This window comes from Armigeres subalbatus, chromosome 2, assembly GCF_024139115.2.
Source record: "Armigeres subalbatus isolate Guangzhou_Male chromosome 2, GZ_Asu_2, whole genome shotgun sequence".
Taxonomy (NCBI): Eukaryota; Metazoa; Arthropoda; class Insecta; order Diptera; family Culicidae; genus Armigeres; species Armigeres subalbatus.
Window position 1 is genome coordinate 374,480,777 of NC_085140.1, and position 21,187 is coordinate 374,501,963.

Below are 21,187 nucleotides of genomic sequence, written 5' to 3' on the forward strand. Positions count from 1 at the left end.
TACCCATATGAGTACAGAACAGCAACGGCGGCACGACGCCATTCGGAATGCACTTTTGATACAGACAGGCGAACTCGCACATGTCATATCAGTGTGACAATTGGACGGGACAGAACAGAAAATAGAACCATCCAGTATTGGACGTGTCGCAATATTATGAAAGAACGGACGTGTTCGTGTCCCACTGACTGCAGACAAGGCAATTAGAGTGTGTCATCTTCCGTGATTGTACAATTGGCTTAATCCAGGTATGCGGTATGAAATGGATGTTTAGACAGAACACTGTCGAACGAGTAAGCTTTAGCTATTAAGAATTCGCTTTTTCAGTCACTTATGTTCTCAGGTGAATAGTTCGTTCATCACTGTAATCGGATAGTTCATCCTTCTACATCTCAACTACTGACTGAAGTTTGCGTTGCGTTGGATAGCAATATCCAAATTTTAGTGAGGGTTCCCTCTGTTTATTTATCAAATATAACTCATCTCCACAAGCCAAAACAGGATAATTACCCACCAGGAAAAACAAACAAATGTGATACCTATTTGTTGGTTGTTTCCTATATCTAAACTTGCGCAGCGTGCTGTGGAACAGCTGGAGATTCAAGGCCTTTCCAAATCATTGCGACTGCTGTGCAACGATATTAGTGCTGACTATGCATCACGTGTTTTAAATATCGCTAGTTCCGACTGCAGATGACCCGTTCGATGCTCCTTACTGTCAATCATATGCTGGCCGACGCTTTTTCCTTGGATCTCATTGACTGACACCATGCAACCTGCTGCTTGCTACGGATGGCTACGGATTCTTATGTATGCGGGAGAGTAGAGCATTGCGTTGCATTCATGTTGAGCCGGTTCTGTCCTATAATGACTGACTAATGACCGGCCCACGAATAACGCCCCGCTAGGTACTATGTGAGATGATGTGGGATTCAACTGAGATCTTTACAACTTATAACTGTTCTTATCATATCGTTGAGAAGGATGCAAAATTACTAACAAAAAAAAATAGATTAATCCACCTACACAGATAAAAATATGTTTTGATTTTAAATGTATTTTCATGCACATATTTGGAGCATGTAAATAAACGTAACATTCAATCGATCTCACTGTTGTTTTGAATTAAAATAAATTTAAACTGTGCTTGCTTGTAAAAGTCAATCAAATTTAATTGAATATCGAATGTTAATTCGTTTGATAGAGTTAGCTGCAATTTTACACGTCGTTGAATTTTCAAAATTATTTGCTGTGTAGGTATACAACACTATGGGTCTCCGGGCCTTCTTTCAATAATTGTTTTTAGGAGTAATCCTATAGCTTTTCAGTACAACTTTGTTGTACGCGAAAGGCAAAACAGAGCAACACACAAGTGACAAATATTCTTAATCCAAGTGGTCGAAATGGGCAACTCTTTTTCATTGATTCAAAACCAGTAAAAATACATTTTGAAGCCTTTGTTCGATGTATAGAAAAATAATATTTTCCCAAGTATTTTCCCATGTTTCATGACTATAAACAAACAATGTAACGTTGTTAACGGGAGCTCCCTATCGTGATGATCACGGCGGAGCACCTTTAAACCAAAACACAGTGCTACCCTGCTACCCCGCACTACCAATGCTCGTGGTTGCGGCTGATCCCACTTTTCTTCCATCCTTGCTTTGCGCCACGCAGTAGCACAGAACATCAAAGAGGCAGGCAATTTACGCTCTCGTGGAATGCTAGGCGGTTGTTTTATTTGTCCGAAAACGCCGCCATCAGCAGTTGTTCGTTACGGTTGCGGCTTCGCACAGCCATACCAAGATCAGATGGTTGTTTGTGATGCACGGTGCGACCCACTGGGAAATAAAAAAAATAACGTGTCTCTCGTGAATATCTCATATTAAAATATTGAAAATTCTTCAAACGCCCATTGAAAGCATAACCCAGAAAAAATGAGTTCTGTCACATAACTTTGTTCTAAGATAATAAAAGATTTCTTTTCATTCCGAACTCATGCTTAATACTTCGTGAACAAACTTTTGGAATTAAACAAAATTTACATCACCTATCCAGTGGATGAAAGGTTTTTGTTACCGAGTTGTTAGTACGTTAGTCACATACCCTGTTTTATCACCCCAAAAATCACCAGGGGGTGATAAAATCGGGATATTACTGTATACAATTTTAGCATTCAAAATAATTGTTTTATCAGTTAAAAATACGAATTTTTACGACTTAAGTTACTATGTAATTACCATTTTCTTCGACCGGATATGATCTTGCCAGCGGCAGTTTGGCAGCTTTTTTCACTGTCCCTGTAATAAACGGATGTCTCTCTCCTATTTGTAAGGGTAGCTTCGTTGAACTCACGTGCCAAATCCACGCCGAACAACAGTGGCCGATAGCCGAACAAATAATTTTTAATCTCATAACAAAACTGGCCATTTCTTCTAGATGGGAGCCATTCACAGGAAATACATCCTGAGAGGAAATGGTAAAACTTCTCACTTTACTTTACAATAAATTGTAGGATGCTTTTTCTTCTTCTTCTTCATTGGCATTACATTCCCCACTGGGACATTCCCGCTTCGCAGCTTAGTGTTCATTAAGCACTTTCACAGTTATTAACCGCGAGGTTTCTAAGCCAAGTTACCATTTCTGTATTCGTATATCATGAGGCTAACACGATAATACTTTTATGCCCAGGGAAATCGAAACAATTTCCAAACCGAAAATTGCCTAGACCAGCACCGGGAATCGAACTCAGCATGGGCTTGCTTTGTAGCCGTGCATCTTACCGCAAGGCGGGCCGGTGTTGGAGGCTCCAGTGCTGATAATGAAAAAACAATGCCCCCAACGGTAAATGAGCGAAAAATAAGCAACGTCATAGCTTGTCCGATTCTGTTTTAATTCGTCAGGCTCCGATGGTTTTCATAGCTTGTAATCAGGGTTCGTACTTTTCGTTTCGGTGAGACGAAAACAAGCGGTTTTCCGGCTGAAGGAGAATCTTTTTTCGAAGTCTGTGGAGAGAAACATCTTTAACTCGCTACTTTTCTCTCTAGAACAATCCTGAAAGAGAAACGATAATCGTACCAGCTTGATGATTTTTTTTTTCCGTGTGATCATTTTACGCCTCACTCATGTTTTGTCGCGAAAAATTTTAGTGTGTACACCCAGGTTTTTTTTACACGGTTGGAATTCATTAATTTCTCGGTTAACTTTCACAGCTTTTCAAATACCACCTGAATTTTCTTTGATTTTTTGTTAATTTTTTCGTGGGGTTAACTCATTGTTTCATTGACGCTGAAGGTCTTAAACAACTAAAACCAAATCTTGTAAAAAAGCCTGGGTGTATTTATGAAAACGAAACAAGATTCGAACCAAGAACACCACCAACAAAAATGGCAATAAGTTGCGATCACCTTAACCACAGCACCATATCGACTACTTATTGCTATTGGGGATAGGTTACTTGTTCCATAAAAGCTACTGTTGTTTGTACTGTTGTTGGTGAAGGCACGAAAAAGATGAAGGAAGTGAGAAAACGAGTACCGTGGCTAATCAAATTTTGGATATATTTAAACTTCGGACGTTTCAATTCGTAAGGGTAATTTTCTGAAATATTCCATCGAAATGTTTCATAAAGCTTGATTGAAAGGACCATTGATTCTAGCTTTTTTTAGTTTAGTTCTATTTTAGTTGGCCACATTTATTCAACGCAACGAAATAATTTAAAACCAGTGATAACTGATTGCTATTTCGACAGTTTTTCACTCCGCCGGTCTCTGTTTATAGGGTAGCTAGGGTTATGCGGGACAGTCGTTTGGCATAATGGTCATTTGACATATTAATTGAGAATTCACCAATTTCGGAACTAATATAAAATATGATCAATTCTTTATAGTTACGTATTGTCGTTTAGGAAAGATAATGTGTTTTATATCTGCCTTTTTCACTTACCATCTTTTTTGCCCGGCAGAAGACAAGGGAGGATATGATTCCATCTTTCAATTCGTGTAAAGCAAGAGAAGATGTGATCTCGTTTTCGTAGGCCTTTTTCCGGCAAAAGGATTTGACTTCTTCTTTCGATTTAGCCATTTGCTCGATTTAAGGCGAAGGGGAGACATGCTTCAAGGCACGGAAAGGTATGATTCCTTCTTTTAATGGATGCATTTGTCTGGCAGAAAGCAAAAGAAGATGTGATTGCTTCATTCAATTAAGTCATTTACTTGATTTTAGGCATCTGAATAAATGATCCCTTCTTTCAACGAATCCATTTTCCCGGCAGAAGGCAAGAGAGGATATGACTTCTTCTTTCAATTTAGGCATTTATTCGATTTAGGCAAGGGAAGATGTGATCCCTTTTTCACAAGATGCATTTCCCGACAAAAGGCAACAAAGGATATGACTCCTTCTTTCGATTCAGCCATTTGCTCGGTTTAAGGCAAAGCGAGATATGATTCCTTCTTTGAGAGATGCATTTACCCGGCAGATGGCTAGCGAGGATTGGACTAATTCTTTCAATACAGGCATTTCTCCGGTTTGATGCAAGGAGAGATATGATCCCTTCTTTCAAGGAATTCATTTGCCCGGCCGATTGCAAGAGATAATAAAGACTCCTTTCAATTCAGGCATTTACTCGATTTAAGGCAAGGGAAGATGTGACCCCCTCTTTCGTAAGATACATTTGCATGGACATGAGCATGATTGACTCCGTTATTGTCAGGTCAGCTGTAATTTGTAATTACACAGAGAACCAACAGATGAAGTTTGGGACTAAAATCATCTTCAATGTGTAAAAACTGGTGACCCAAAAATAAGCAATACCAGCGCCGGCCGTGTCCGAATGCAGGTCAATTAAAAAATAGGAAATTGTTGACGTGATGCTCGCTTTGATAGAAGCCGACGAGTCATCTGCACTTCCACGAGAATTTACTGGGATGTTGGATATATGGGATAGGGAGTGTGACAGGGTTGCTGCTTGCTGGAGAAAAACCCTTTTTTCGTAGGATACATTTGTCCTGCAAAAGGCAAAAGAAAAGATATAAATCCTGGTTTCGATTTAGTCATTTGCTCGGTTTAAGGCAAGGGAAGATGAGATCCCTTCTTTGAGAGATTCATTTATCCGGTAGAAGGCAAGCGAGGATATGACTAATTCTTTCAATACAGGCATTTCCCCGGTTTAAGACAAGGAGATATATTATCTCCAAGATTATCTCTTCTTTCAAGGAATGCATTTGCCCGGCAGATGGCAAGAGAGAATATAACTCCTTCTCTCAATTCAGGCATTGGGCTAGGAGAAGCGGATGAATGCTGTCATCAGAGGAAAAGTAGAATCACTATTATTTATCACGGCAAGGTATAGCCAACCGAATTTAAAATAATTTTAAAAATGACAAGGTTTTTTTTTAAAAAGTTTATTGCACAAGATTAGAAATTCAATAAACGTCAAAAATAGTATCTTTTCCGGGATCAATTCGTGAAAAACACTTGTTATCATGAACAATCAAAAAAATATTTGTACAATGTAGATAATCAAAGGTCTAACCCGGTGCTTCAAATTGTTTTCAAATACATATCATTTTGTAATTTTTAAAATTATTTACAGAATTGCATATGAGATGTGGAAATCGCTGTGGAAATTTTTCCGTGATTCTACTTTTTTCTTTTTTGACATTTCTCCTAGCGTTTTGCCCGACTGATGATGAGGGAAGATCCATAAAGCACATCACCCAAAAATTGGCAATTTTCAACCCCCCTCCCCCCTTCGTCTCACTTTTTGTATTAAACCTCTAAATTTTTTGTATGAGTCGTCACGTTGCTCGGAACCCCCCCTCTTCCCCTTGGGAGCGTGACGTACTTTGTGGATGGCCCCTAACGTAGGATACGGAGCATATGGTGCAGATGGTGAATAAGATCGACAAATAGAAGTAATGCCTTCATATATGAGCGAATGAGATTCCTTTCCAAAAAATATTTTTCAGAATGCATGAGGGAGTAGCATTCGTTTAACTAATAAAATCGGGGTAGCTTTGCGAGCAAAGGTAAAGGCGTGAAAAAGAGGAACTTGGTCAGTGTAGAGGGTGTACTGAACTTGGACAATGATGGTTTGAATAATTTTGACAATCTAGTCCGAGTGCTAAAGAATTTAGACATTCAGAAGGGTCAACAAATGTTGTCAGACTCAGGATAACACAGAAATCTTAGGAATCTTGAATATATGAATAACCTGAAAGGTTAAAAAATAAAATGCTAGATATAAGAACGTCTATAATTCATATTCAGTTTTGTGTCTAAGGGCTTTATTTCCGACAGCAAAATAATGTTGAGAATATAAAAGTCACGTTTGAAGTCTATGCTTATCAAATTTTATTGATTGATATGCTTTACATTCATTAAACAAGTGTTACAACGGGAGGAACGCCACTTCTTGTCATTTGCAATCGATACTGATTCATGGCGCATTCAAACCAAATCTATTGAAAAATATTAAATTTATTTTTTTTTCGTCAATTTCGTCGTTATTTTTAAATATATATCGTTTTGTAATTGATTAAAAAATTTACGTCGAATCACGCAGCATGGTTCTTCATCTTCACATATTTTTTTCGAAGTTTTCAAATGCAAATGCCTTATTGTAATAAGAATTTTCGCAGGAATTTAAAAGGATTTTGTTCAGATATCAAAAAGTGAATTTTCATAGGTGTTTTTAAAAATCCAGCAGTATTTTCGTGAAATTGTTTTAGTAGTAAGTTCGAAGACTTGTTGACTTTCCGTGATAATTTCTAGACCTGCCTTCCTCCGGAAGTTCCTTAAAGAATTTCTCCTAAAGGTTCTTTTAGAAATATACTCCCTCTGAATGTCTTTACAAATCCACATGGAATGGAACAACCCAGCAACCGCTCTTGAGTTCTTTCGGAAATTTCTGCAGGATTTCTACAAAACATTTATACGGATATTGAACTGCAAATTCTTTCAGAAAATCTTACGTGCATTACTCTAGAAATTGACCTGGAAACTCCTTCAAGAGTTCCTCCGCAAAATCTTTTAGGAATTCTTTGGAAGTTTTTGGAAGATATTTATTCACAATTTTTTTTATGAATGCTTCCACAAATTTCTTCAAAAACTCCTCCAGAAATTGATTAAGAAAGTCTCCCGGCATAGCAACAACATCTCCAGAAATTCTTCCGATAATTCCTGAAGAAAGTCTGTCGACAATTTCTCCTGGGGCGCTCCCCTAAATTTCTGCAAGATATCACCATGAAAACCCCAGGAATATCCTCAAGAAATTATCCCGAATTTTCTTCCGCTCTTTCTTCCACGAACTCCTCCTAGAAATTTTCCAAAAAAATCTTCAAGAATTTCCGTAAAAATTACTTGAATAATATTTTCATAAATCTTTCTATAAATCCCCTGGAAATTGTACCCAAAAACTCTGATGACAAGGGAATCCCGTATCGAAACGTCGGGTAAATAATAAACTCGTTGTGAAAAATGTAAGACTGAGAAGCCGTTCAATAAATAGGACTGAAAATTATTTATTGGGCAAAATGTTTTTTTTTTTTTAATGTTGGGCGAAATGTCATGTGCTGCCTTCTTTAAATGTTCGCATTTGCCCGGTATACAGCGAAGTATGTTGTTTTTCTTCTTTTGAATGTTTGCTTTTGCCCGGTATAAGGCAAAATGTGTTGTTTCGCCTTCTTTAAATAATCGTATTTGCAAACACGTTTTGCTCCAAAATATTTGTTTTTTGCTGAGATTTGAATTCATACAAGTTTGACGTAATCTCAATGATTTTTCGCTTTATATAATAAAAAGGTGAATTTGGAGGCTTTACAAAACCAAAGAACGCATTATTGAACTATTTGTAACATTAGTAAAATTAAACCTGGGAATTGGTAATGACCGCGAAAAAGTTCACCGCGAAGTAGTACTAACTGCTGAATGGAATACCGCCAAATTATATAAACCGCGAAATGATACTGAATGCGAAGTGCTAGACCGCAAACTGGTACACCGCGAAAAGGTTAACCGCGAAATGTCGTACAATCGTATACTTTATCAATTGAACTGTTGATATTCAGATTCATCTTTTCAATAAAAGTTTGAGATTTTCATCTCAATCCACACAATTTTAGATACATTACCTGTGTTATCCCGATCAGGAATGCATAACAAAATTATAACTCAATTCTATCAATTGTTGTTATTTAAAACAACGTGTGCAGGGTTCGGATTTCTCACTCACTCTCGCGACAACTGATCACTTCACCATGCATTTTATCCGGATAAACTCCGGCACAAGCGATGGTGCGAAAAATTGTTATCCTTCTTCCCATGTTTCGCGAAAATCAAATCCTGCTTACTTTGCCTCTCCAAGCTGATTGAATCTGACGATGCGCCACGATAAGCAAAAGGTTCAATACAGCAGTTTTTCCCCTCGCTTTCAATCAATTCATGAGGTGGTGTGGTTTTAGTGGGCGCTCTGAACATTTTAAAATTGTTTTGGGTCCGAATCCCGTTGCGGTCCTAAATTTTTGTAAATATGCTTGTAAAATTTATCTGATGAGGCGATAAGAAGAAAAAAATTGTGGATTAGAATTAAATTATCCGGCGATCCGGCGCTCACGAATTTATCACCCGCCATTCTATACGGATAAAAATGTTGTGTGAGAATACTTCCTCAAAGGGGGACCATGAAAAATCACACTCCACTAAATGGATTAATCGCAGGTTTTTATTCATATGAGTGAGAATTCCGAAGCCTGAACGTGTGTTATAATTAGATAATTCGATGGAAATGTGTCTTCGGCCAGTTTTATTTCATATCAAAATTATAACAACATAGATATGATTATTTTCACAAAATAATTAATTGCCTACATTTTTTGTAGACATTGTAAAAAAATTGGAGGTAATCACCTTCAGTATAACTTGAATCCGCTCGATATTAAGGTGGTTATACAACAAAGCCACAAATCGGCCATCTTGGAAACCACGTGCTTTTCCTAGTGATTTTTCAAGAGCACGAATTGAGAGAAGAACAACGCTCATGGGGATGAAACAGCAGTAAATCGTTTGCTTACTTATGCTAAACAATCGACTTCAATTTCAGCATTGCACGAGCATTATTACGCTAGATATGAACTTTTGATAAAAGGAGTAGAAACCTGTGTGGTGAATATAAAATTTACCACATGGCTTGATTGTATAATCACCTTAATACATAGTTGGAACAAAGTTATTTGCCTACATTATGGATGGAAATCCGGCGTGGTAGCGTACCAGATTTCTATCCGTGATGTAGGCAATTACCTTGAAAGTAGATTTTTGTACAGAAAAATTATATCAACGTTTGGTAAAATGTTGATATGAAGGTATCAACCTCTGTTTTAATTATGTTACGGCTAGAGGTATTTTTGATATAAATTTTGTTATTTTAACAACTAACCAGCAAAATTTATAACACATTTTGTTACAATATTTTTCAGAAATAAATAACTTCCCTTGTTATAAATTTGTTATGCATTCTTGATCGGGATGGGAACTCATATGTGAATATGTACATTATGTGGAAGATAATGATTTGAAAAATGTAAGGCAAAATATGTTGCTTCGCCTTCTTTAAATGTTCGTATTTGCAAATATGTTTTGCTGAAAAATATTTGTTTTTTGCTGAGATTTGAATTCATACAAGTCTGACGTAAACTCAATGATTTTTCGCTTTACATATTAAAAAGGTGAATTTTGAGGAACTTCTTTTCTTCTTCTTCTTATTGGCACTACATCCCCACACTGGGACAGAGCCGCCTAGCAGCTTAGTGTTCATTAATCACTTCCACAGTTATTAACTGCGAGGTTTCTAAGCCAAGTTACCATTTTATCATTCGTATATCATGAGGCTAACATGATGATACTTTTATGCCCAGGGAAGTCGATCCAGCCAATCCGAAAATTGCCTAGACCAGCACCGGGAATCGAACCCAGCGACCATCGAACAGCATGGTCTTGCTTTGTAGCCGCGCGTCTTACCGCACGGCATAGGAGGGCCATGTCAATGCAATTCCTGATCATAATACCTGGTTTACAGTTTGTCTTTGAGTGGTAAAACGGACTACTTTTCCATACCAACGGAATGGGTGCTTTAATGACCATTATGCAACTCAAATGAGTTGCATAATATCTATTATAGTACTCATTTTGGTGCTATAATGAATAACCAACATCATAAAAGTAGTATGAGGCCTAAATTTCGCCGAATCAGATTGGGTAAGTGTTCAAATAGTGTATTCTCTGCGTCTCGTAATAAATGAAATAGTTTGATGGCATAGTTTGATGGCATGACATCAAAAATTTCCGCAGGCAAGTTCGTTTATCCCTTTAAGGCTTGTCGAGCTATCAAATGTGGCACGATAACATGGAATATGATTGTTCTCTGCAGCAACATGATTTATTGGTAAGAATGATCATGTGAAGTAAATCAGTTTTTACTTACTATGTCTGAAACTCGATTATGCATATGTACAACATGTGATAGATTTAGTTCGGAAAAGGTATTGGTGGGCTTTGATCCCACGACCCCAGTACGCTAGACAGCATTCCCTACTAAGCTACGAAAGACCTCCGTCGTCCTCCGCAATTTAGCGGGTACTTATGAAACCAAATTCCCAGCACCAGGTACCAGCCGAACTCTCGCAATACTTTTTTCAGAACTAACTCTCTCATATGTATTTTTGTACACATGCCAACCAAGTAGGAAAGCACCTGTCTAGCGTACTGGGGTCGTGGGATCAAAGCCCACCGAGGGGGCGGTTACCCTCCAATACCTTTTCCGAACTAAATCTATCATATGTTATACATATGCATAATCGAGTTTCAGACATAGTAATTAATTTCCACTCCGGGTGGCTTAATACCCGGCATATTAACTTTGAATGTACAGTCTTTACTGTTTTGGTACAGATTTATCATATTAAGGCCCATTTTCGTCATCGAAAAAAAAATATCGTCTGCAACTCGTTGCAAAACTCGATTTTTTCAGCACTCGTAGTATTTATCCAACTCGACAAGCCTTGCTGGATAAACGTACAACTCGTAATGAAAAAATCATCTTTTTATAACTGGTTGCACAAACTACTATTATGATGCCTTGTCTTTAACATAAGTACCATTGAACACTGATCAATGAAGTTTCGATATCTTATAAACTGGTATTTAAAAGGGTGTTTTTATGATGCCAATATTTACTATATGGCCCCCTCGGGGCAAGACGAGCAAGGACCAAAAATTATTTAAAAAATGTGCTGACTTTATTTAGAACGGGTGACTCATTACTTGCACTTATAGAAATTATACAAATGATGTTTTACTTGAAAAGTGTCGTATTCCATGTTGAATTTTGGACTCGGGCTCTACGACAATATCTATAAATTTTGCAATCATGAAATTATAAGAAATCTCGGATTTCAACTAAACCATCTTAAAATCAATATTTCAAGAACGAGTAAGCTTGACAGAGTGCGTTTTCAGTTGTATAACCCTTTTACATTATTGTTAACCATCTTTCATTTAAGTCATGGTGGTCTTGCCCCACTAACAAGCTTTTCAATTTCAATCAATCAAGAAATATATTATATATATTTATTTATGAATCAAAAAGAAAAAAAAACCTCTTACATTTATTACGTAAGGGATCTCTCAAAAAAAGATTTTTTCTTTTTTTTCCAAAAAGATTAAAATGAATGTTCTCCAAACATCTGCTCCGATAAATACTTGAAAAATTTACAAAATATATTCTGATAACAATCAAGATACCGTCGTCGGGGGTGACAATGGGTCAAATGGGGGTGAGAATGGGTCACTGTTTCAACTACTTAGAGGACTTGTAGATTACATTGAATGTATCTGAGGGCAAGAAGGCTAAAATATAAGAGACCTTTTTGAACGATTTTGCTATCCGACCTCCAGGGTGCCGGTGAGAGCGATGACCCATTCTCACCCCCCAGACCCATTGTCACCCCGATGGCGGTATTCGAAACTGCATAAACTTCGGATTTTCTATCAAGAAAAATCGTGAATTTTTTAAGATTTTCATTATTTTGAGTTTGACTCACCGGTTGGTAACTCGAACATATTGTTTAGATTTTTTGAAATTCTGAACAAAATCCTTTAGGTTTCGAAATGGTTCTTGGGTTTCAGATGTATAAACTTTGTGAGTCAAATCAAATCTATGTCGAAACATTATTTGAATAAATTTGTATCATAAAAAACGGTCCATTTTCACACACAAACGAAGATTTTCCGAATAAGTTCGAACCCATATTGAACATTATTGCAACTTTTTTTTATGACTTGCCTTAAATTGTGTTTTCCAGTGGTTAAAGGGGCGGAAAATAAAAAAATAATTTATTTTATTATCTTCTGCTTCTTATTGGCATTACATCCCCCACTGGGACAGAGCCGCCTCGCAGCTTAGTGTTCATTAAGCACTACAACAGTTATTAACTGCGAGGTTTCTAAGCCAAGTTACCATTTTTGTATTCATATATCATGAGGCTAACACGATGATACTTTTATGCCCAGGGAAGTCGAGATAATTTCCAAACCGAAAATTGCCTAGACCGGATTGGTAATCGAACCCAGCCACCCTCAGCATGGTCTTGCTTTGTAGCTGCGCGTCTTACCGCACGGCTAAGGAGGGCCGTGTATCATCAGATTTCATTTTATTTAATTTAATTGCAACAATTTTATTTAATTGCAATTTTATTTAATTGCATCAGTGTCTCATACTTGCCTCGACTTGAGAGACTAAAGACGTCATTACCGTCATTACTGTTGAGGTCGAAAGTATAGGGGTCGTACACAAATTACGTAAGCACTTAGAGGGTGAAGGGCGGATCTGCCATTTTCTTACGTTCCATATAAATAAAATAATATTTGTTTGGGAAAAATCTTATATGGAGGAGGGGGGATTGAAAAACCCAGAAAAAATGCTTACGTAATTAGTGTACGGCCCCATACTTGTAAAGAATGCAATGGAATTAAATAATTCATGACAAGTGAAGACATTGCCCTAAATAAGCACACACTTTTTTTTATTATCGAATTTGTTGAATAATGTTTTGGCAATTCATATTTTTTGCAGAAATTCAAATTGGAATTTTTGATCAAAAGATATTATTCGTATCGGCCTTATTACATTAAATAAAAGTCATATTTTGTTTTCAGTGACAAGTGAAATTAAAAGTCACTATTTTGTCACTTTTTCTGCAACTGAAACTGAAAGTCACTATTTGGTCCATTTTTTCGACAGTGTCGCTCACTAGAGTCACTATTTTAAGCGGCATTGACCGGTATCAGCCCTGATATGTCCGACGGAGTTCTGGAAACATTTAATGAAACAATTCCTGAAGGCAGTGATTAACTTATTTCAAATATAAAAGATCACTTAAATAAAGCATTAAAACAATAAATCGTAAAGTATGTTTTGGATGAATTTCTGAATATTTTTTGAAAAAAAAATCGGTTGTATTTTCCAATGAAACTTTTTGAATTCCTATGAAAGTTTGTGAAGAAATTCTAGGAAAAATTCTAGAAGTAGAAGTATTTTCACAAAGAATAAAAAAAAACTTTGCTTTTGCAAACAAATTTCAATTGGAACTCTGATATAATTTCAGACGTATTACGTTTTCAAGAAAATTGGGTTTACATGATGCACATATGCTTGTATGCCGTCTCTTTTCGTCCCACGGATATTTTACTCAATTTCTGTCAAAAACAGGATTAATCATAATTTTGAGTAGTCCTGCTTTTGACGGAAACTGAGTAAAATTTCCTTGGAAAGAAAAGAGACGGCATTACAATTTTACTCAGTCACTGAGTAAGTGAAAGTTAGCGTGTATGCTTTTTGATTTGGTATGGGTATATGCCGATGATGAGGACGTTGCAACGCCTTGGTTGATCCGAAAGATACCGTAGACTGAACTTTTGGAGAACCTTGAAAATCACGTGTTCCTGAAAATTTATTACAGGCTTAATGTTCAGCATGACTAAACTTGATTGAGTGTTCAAGATTTAGTGTTCAGGGTTCGAACAATTCTAATTCATTACATGCGCTCTCAGAAGCGAAATCTTCCCAAGGTTTCGAATATCTGGGTCTTGATGGTATAGTCAAATTTGACCTCCGATATGTTTCCTGTAAAGACAACATCCTGATGAACAATATTACTGAAGCAAGTGGGTTCCTAGCTTTATTCGACTGGACATATTTGACCCCTTAGAGTGATGCAAATTTTGCCTTTTTCGCTCTCCTATGCTTAAACGATGACATTTGCTATTTAAATATTCCTCCTAAATTTATAGGTTATTTGATTCTAATCTGACTGAACAATCAGTATTATAGGTTTTATCTAACTTTTATCCGTAAACCCCGAACTGTGCGAGATCAACATATTTAGTAGTATTCACTACACCACAACTTTACCACTTATTTAGTCAGTTGCTCGAGATTTCGCACCGAGGGTTAAGCGCAAACTATGTGCGGTCGGCGGCAGTGGCTACTAGTGACTTTGCGCTCATCTCCGTGACATCCTCCGCGGCGAAGCGCACGTTCTCTCGCATATCTCTCGTTCTCACTGGCTTGTAGAGTCACCGCCGCCGCCGTCGCCGCACCATCGGTGATCAGTCGCCGGGCCTATAATCTCCAAAACACAGATTCTAGTGGCTGCCGGTCCGATACGCAGCGTGGTAGTACTACGGACGGGTACCTACGAGATCACATCAGTAGTAGTCCGACGGAGACGTCTCGCACTCACCGAACTGGCACAAAGTGCATTTTCTTATTTTGGACGATCAAAGCCATTAATCTTTCTTCATTTAGTTTTGTGGTAGCAAGTAGTGTGCATTCTGTGTGTGAAATACGGCTTCATTGAGTAGTTGTTGATTACCGACTGTGTCTAACCTGCAGGCGATCAGTGTGCCCCGCAAGGAGCACTCACAGATTCGTTCATTCAGTAAAAAATAACAACCCAGAATCAACGAAAAGTAATTCTTTAGTCTCTAAGTAGAATGCTAGTTAAGTAATTGATTCTTATTTTCTCTGCATTCTTGTCAATGTTCTGTGTGTTTGTTCGTTGACTATTCTTTATCTTTTACTCTCACTCATCAATCGTGCCGAAAGGAAATGTTCACTTTACTCACTGTCTCTCTTTTCTCGTTCAATTTTTTGCTTTCTTATTTCTCGGTTTTCCTCCCACAATATTGTGCGACGCGCGCGCGTGCCTGTCCCTCCCAATCATCAGGCGAGGATCCGATCATGTCTGATCAGCAGCAGTACAACTACATGACGAGCGACGAGAACAAACAGTTCGACGATACCAACATCACCAATATGAGCATCGATCCGATGAAGGACGAGAAGTACCTCGAGAAGATCATCTCCAATGCCGAGAAGTACCCGTCGATGACACCGCGCGAAAGCACACCCAACCCGCTGGACATTACCGTGACCGACAATGTCAACATCACCCGCAAGCCGATCCACGTCGGGTAAGTGGTCCTGAGTTCTTTGCTATGACTTTCGTACTATTCTACACATCACATTCGCACTCTGCGCAGCAAAACCATTCATTCAAAGCCAAAAGAAAATCGGATCGTTCATTCCCACAGATGCTTTCCGCCTCATATCGACTCCCAGTCACCACGGACAGTTATTCCTTGAATAGTGTGCTTGTTGGGGAGTAAATTAATGAAGGTGTTGAAAGTGAATTGACTTTGCAAAATTATATATCTAAAGGTTTCTAATTCACGTTTGTATTCATGCATTCTGATATTTTGTGACTATGACATTCGATTGTTGATTTTTTCACAAAGTTTTAATCAAAAACGTTGAAATTTTTGACAACTGAACTCTGTGCTTTTATTACCAACAAGTCGTCTAATATTTTAACCCTTACTTTTCCACGACTTTTGTCAAAGATTTCAATAGGAGGCTAGAACAAAAGTTGTCTAAAATTATCAGAAAACGAAAAAAAAGTTTAGTTATTTGATTGTTTTCAACAGTTTCACTATTTTTATACAATATGTATTAAGAGCTAATAAATCTAGATGTGTCAAACATTGTTTTAGTTGAAACACTTTGATGAAAGTTGGAAGGTGCAAGATTCAGCTCTGCAACTACCATGGGAAGGAAAGTATTAAAAATTATGCTTATAATAACAGTATTTGCTCGAGGAAAGTGAGACACATAAAAATAATAAATTCATTTTAAGTAGGATTTGCTTAATAGTTCCTAGTCTACAAAAGAGCCAACTTAGGGCTGCAAATCTCTTTATTGCAGAGAAAAAACAATAGTACAACAAATGTCTACTTCCTTGATTTATTGGATCTTCTCTGCATAACTGATTACCAGCATATTGTCTTAATGAGCAGTATTATAAGGTTTGGGCCAACTTCTTTTAATACTTACCAAAATCAGTTGAATCTCCAACACATTAGGTGTTTTACAAAGCCCTTTACAACCAAAACCACATTGTTGTCTCTACACCAGTTCTGTAGAAGTGCTTAATGGCCATTAAGCTGTGTCCCAGTGGGGGATGTACTGCCAACAAAAAGAAGAAGAAAAAGGAAAAAAGATCGCATATCGTTATCATGCACTTTTTTTCGGCTGCTCGTTTTTGGAAATTGTATATTCTCTAAAAAGCACACTATTCGAGAGAAGACTGTCCCCCAATTTCACTCATTCAGAGATTCAGAAAGACCGTATTTATGTGTACAGAGGTCACGTTCTCCATCTTTCTGCTCTTTTCTTTTCTCTCACCTCACATATTCCCTAATATACAGCAGGACACTCCTGATCCGGTAACCCCATTTTCTTCCATTATTCATACTTACATATGCATCTGATCTCTGATACCTTCCATCGCCGACGCTTTGTCTCTGCTATCCGTAGTTCGTTTTAATGTTTCGGTGTCTTATGGTTACACATATGCCTTCTATTATTACTACATTGTTGCTGTTGTGTTTTGTATAATTTAATTTTTCTTTGTTTCGAACGTGGTGGTCTTCAATTGTATCACCTTCTTTTCTGGCGGCCCTACATAAAGTATTGTACTGACCGGTTATCGTGCTCGATTGAATCACATTTTAAACCACTGATAGCGAGTAGTTCCTAATCTTATTGGTTAAATTGGGCTTAGCGTATATGAGTGACTATAAATTTCCGCTCATCGATGCAGAAATTGATTCTTTTCCACTTTCTGCATAAACTGTAATAAAACATGTAGGACGTTTATCACTCAAATATGAATTGTAAGAACAGATTTTATGATCTGGAATTACTAAAATGCAGTTTATTTCAATTTGTCAAAGTTATAGACGATTGTTATATAAAGATCGGTGCTACTATCTACAATAAGGCAGAAATATAACATTTTTCAGACTCTCATCAGCATCGCTTGGGTTAACCCGTTTCTTTTAAATTATACACTGGATTTTGTTTTTTTCGATTTACATTTTCTCAATTTTCCGCTCATTCTAAATGTTTAACGCTTATTAATTATCATGTGATTTTTCTTTAATTTATTCTGGATTTTTTGATACATGTTGCGAAGAGTTTGGTGACAAATTGAAGTCACACGATCAAAAATACGAGCGAAAAAAAATCGTGTAAAAACAAAATCCTGTGTATTATATTTATTGCAACTTTTATAGTTTTTATACCGGCGGTTTTCGTTTTTGAAGAGTGTTTAAAAAAAATTTCAACCAATTTTAAAAAAATCAAGATTTTAGTTGACAAAAATATAGAATTTTTTGAAATTGGTTGAAAACATTCTTCAAAAAAGAAAATGTTGTGGATTGAGCACCTTTAACAAATTAATTAAAAAACATACTAAATTTGCACTGTTTCAATCAATATCACGACACTTACCAAATTCAAAAAGCTAAATATAACAGCTTTGGCTTCAGCAATATTTTAGAATTTAAAATACTGGAACTAATAACTATTATTCACATGATCGCGTGACAATGTTGCAAACATTTGCGTTTTGAATTGTTTCGAGTTCAGCATGAAGCATTCACTAAAATGTAATTCCTTTCAGCTAACCTCGGCTTAGCACATAATACAATTCTGCTTATCTTGGGTATGTTGAATGTAGTTGACTTAATGAGGATGATTCAAAGACTTTTTACAAAATCAACAACAACGCAAATGTTACAAATAAGCGATCATAGGCAGTGTTGACAGTTTTTAATTTGAATGGAACTGATCATTTCTTATATACTTATTTCTCTTTTTATTTCGTTTCTTTTTCTTTCTTTACAATCCGAATTCTACGCCAACAACAAAAATGCCATTCTAAAACTTATGCTCCCTATTTACATTCCTTTGCACCTACCTTGCAACCGTTTGATCGCGCACATACATAAACGAATACCACGCAAAATTTTGTGAATGAAATACCCCGATGATGATGTGGCGTGTGCTTTAAATATATTTCAAACTGATTTTCCCTCCCGTTTTGGCTATCGCTACTCGTTACATTTTCTGGAAACATTTTTTGCGTGCAACTAATGCATCAATGGTTTAAACAATAATAATAATCTACTTTACAATAATATTCGATTCTTTAATTTTTTTCTCGCGAAATTACTATAACTATTAAAAAATGCCCCCTTCGCCTCCGACGACAATATCCCTTTTACTGTTAACGTTTTGATTGGCATTCGTCATTGAAATAACAACGCAAAACACCTGCAAACCGATTACCGACTGCGGCGTTTGACAACAATCAACGACTACCTCCCCCACCATCCGAACGGTATGATCAATCGCGACGACCGTCCTATCGATCAGGAGTAACCCGTCGTTATCGCTTGGTGGTTTGACGGAGTATTGCGAAAAGAAAAACTTTGTTCCACTGTGTAGGGAAAGGTATATTGTCACGAAACGGGTTCCGGAGAATGAAAAGCTCCGGAACTTTTTCTTTCTTTGCTCCTAATTTTATATCCTAACTTCTGCTGAACTGATTGAGTAGTGGCCCTTTCCCCGTGTGAGCTTCGATGAGCTTGTTTTCCAGACTAACCCGACGAACGCGTTGATAGAACACAGCTAACGACGAGTGATATTTAGTGATAGTTTTGAACTTAATAATGATTTTTATAAAAGTTGTTTGAGTTTGTGTTTTTTGCATGATTCTAGCTTTGTGTTCCGTGTGACTGATGATCGTTTAACTATGTGAACAATCGAATCAATCTAAGCGTAGGTATTTATCATATATTACGTGGTGTTTCACATAATGAAATGCACACATCACAAAGCCTTGTGATAAGATTGATGTACAAATTTAAGCTCTTTTCTATATGCCATATAAAAATATCGTCAGACAGAATCCAAGTTGAATTCTTCTATATATGGTCTATTATGAATATTTCAATTTTGTTTAATTAAGGTTAAGCGCTTCTATGGTCTGTTTCACAACACTATCCTGCCGTTATACACATAACTGCCCCATGTACATAAGAATCCATAGAATCCATGTGATGGGACAAATTATATGTGAACACAGCCTAATTTAAATATCAATTATTCTTTATAACTTGTGCTAGTAAATACCTAAATGACCGCCTTATGTGGACTTCGTGGTCGTGCGGGTAGCGACGTCAATCGTCTAGACGCATGTGGTATGGAGTGTGGGTTTGATTCCCGCCCCGGTAAGGAGGAAACTTTTCGTGATCGAAAACTGGGTGTTATATGTCCTGTCCTTTGTCTCGGTGTGGTCGAAGACGGTGTTCCTGTCTTTTTTTATTATTGGCCGGACATCATTTCAAATAGAAAATAATACAAAGTCATAAACTTGTGCCGAATAAAGATGCCTTGCGCAGCTTATCCATAATACTAGAGGCAGATACCAGAGGCATATTACCAGGGTTCAAAGAGTAGAACGTTTCGTATTTTCTTATTTATATTAATCTTCTGGACATTCTCAAAAAGCAGCTTCGAGAAGTTTTTTTGGTCTTTTCTGACATAATATCTTATGGAACTTCCAAAGAATCCAGAGGAAATACGAAAAATAATTTTAAAAAAACTTCCCGAAGAAAACCGAAAGAATTTCCCAATGCAATTAGGAAAAAATATCAAGGAAACTCGGAAGAATTTTCCAAGGGAATTGTAACAAGCTTTATTATGGATTTGAAAAATACTTAAGAAATTTGTTCTTCGATTTTCCTCTGAACATTCTTTCAAATTTCGTCGAGATATTCGCCCTAATTTTCTCTCGAATTTCCTCTGGAAGGGGTTCATTCAAAGTTAATTGCCTGTATTCCGGGTATTAAGCCACCCGGAGTGATTATTAATTACTATGTCTGAAACTCGATTTATGCATATGCACAACATGCAGTAGATTTAGTTCGGAAAAGGTATTGGAGAGTAACCACTTCCTTCGGTGGGCTTTATTCCCACGAAACCAGTACCCTAGACAGGTTTTTTCCCTACTAAGCTACGAAGGACCTCCGTCGTCCTCCGCAGCTTAGCGGAGCCAGACAATACTAAATACTCATCCTAAGCAAGGATGTTATCGATCATTTAGTAATCTGCGTTCGATCATTTAGTAGTTTGTCAATAACTCATTCCACCGGCCTAATTTCAAAATGTGTTGTATGGTGGACTTTTAGTGCGAAGGTTTTTCTACAACTCTCCTTAACAGGTCGATGTTCGAATCCCACTATTAAAGGAGTTAAGGTGCTAGTTTCTATACTTATACTAAGTGATAACAAAATATGCAATCATATAGTCTAAGTTACTGCTACTAGCGCTATAGCTCCGTTATTAGTGAAATTCAAACAACGAACTGGTAGTCAGAGTTGTAGAAAAACCTTTGCACTAGATGTCCACCATACAACACATTTTTAAATTTAGCCTCGGGAATGAGTTATTGACAAACTACTAAATGATCTAAGGCAGATTACTAAATGATCGATAACATCCTTGATCCTAAGAACTGAATCCAAAATAAGTTATCCACTTTCAAATTATTACTACTCAAAAACTCATGAAGGTTTTGTTTTGTTTTATCCTGCATTCAATGTATTTATATATGCTAAGCTAAAATTTGGTTGTTTGTTGAAAATTTGTTGTTTCCGATGTATCGCAAATTGAAAGTGATATTGAAATTCGAGTTTTGGACACATGGCTTCCCAAGAAGGG

The 21,187-nt window shown here is 37.0% G+C and overlaps 1 protein-coding gene across 9 annotated transcripts in view; it reads left to right on the forward strand.

Annotated features, from left to right (window-relative positions):
* LOC134213104 (ankyrin-3-like) overlaps positions 1-21,187 on the forward strand; it is a 305,479-nt gene that overhangs the window by 228,845 nt on the left and 55,447 nt on the right. For 7 of the 9 annotated variants that reach the window (XR_009979402.1, XM_062691710.1, XM_062691716.1 and 4 more), the window contains 2 exons: positions 15,285-15,531; positions 18,839-18,916. Coding sequence is in view for 8 of the 9 variants with exons in the window: in XM_062691710.1 (XP_062547694.1) it covers positions 15,285-15,531; positions 18,839-18,916 (325 nt within the window). In the remaining variant the exon portion in view is untranslated. Of the gene's footprint in view, positions 1-15,284; positions 15,532-16,824; positions 16,843-18,838; positions 18,917-21,187 lie in introns of all 9 variants that reach the window. The other 2 variants (XM_062691712.1, XM_062691713.1) reach the window with 2 other exon arrangements.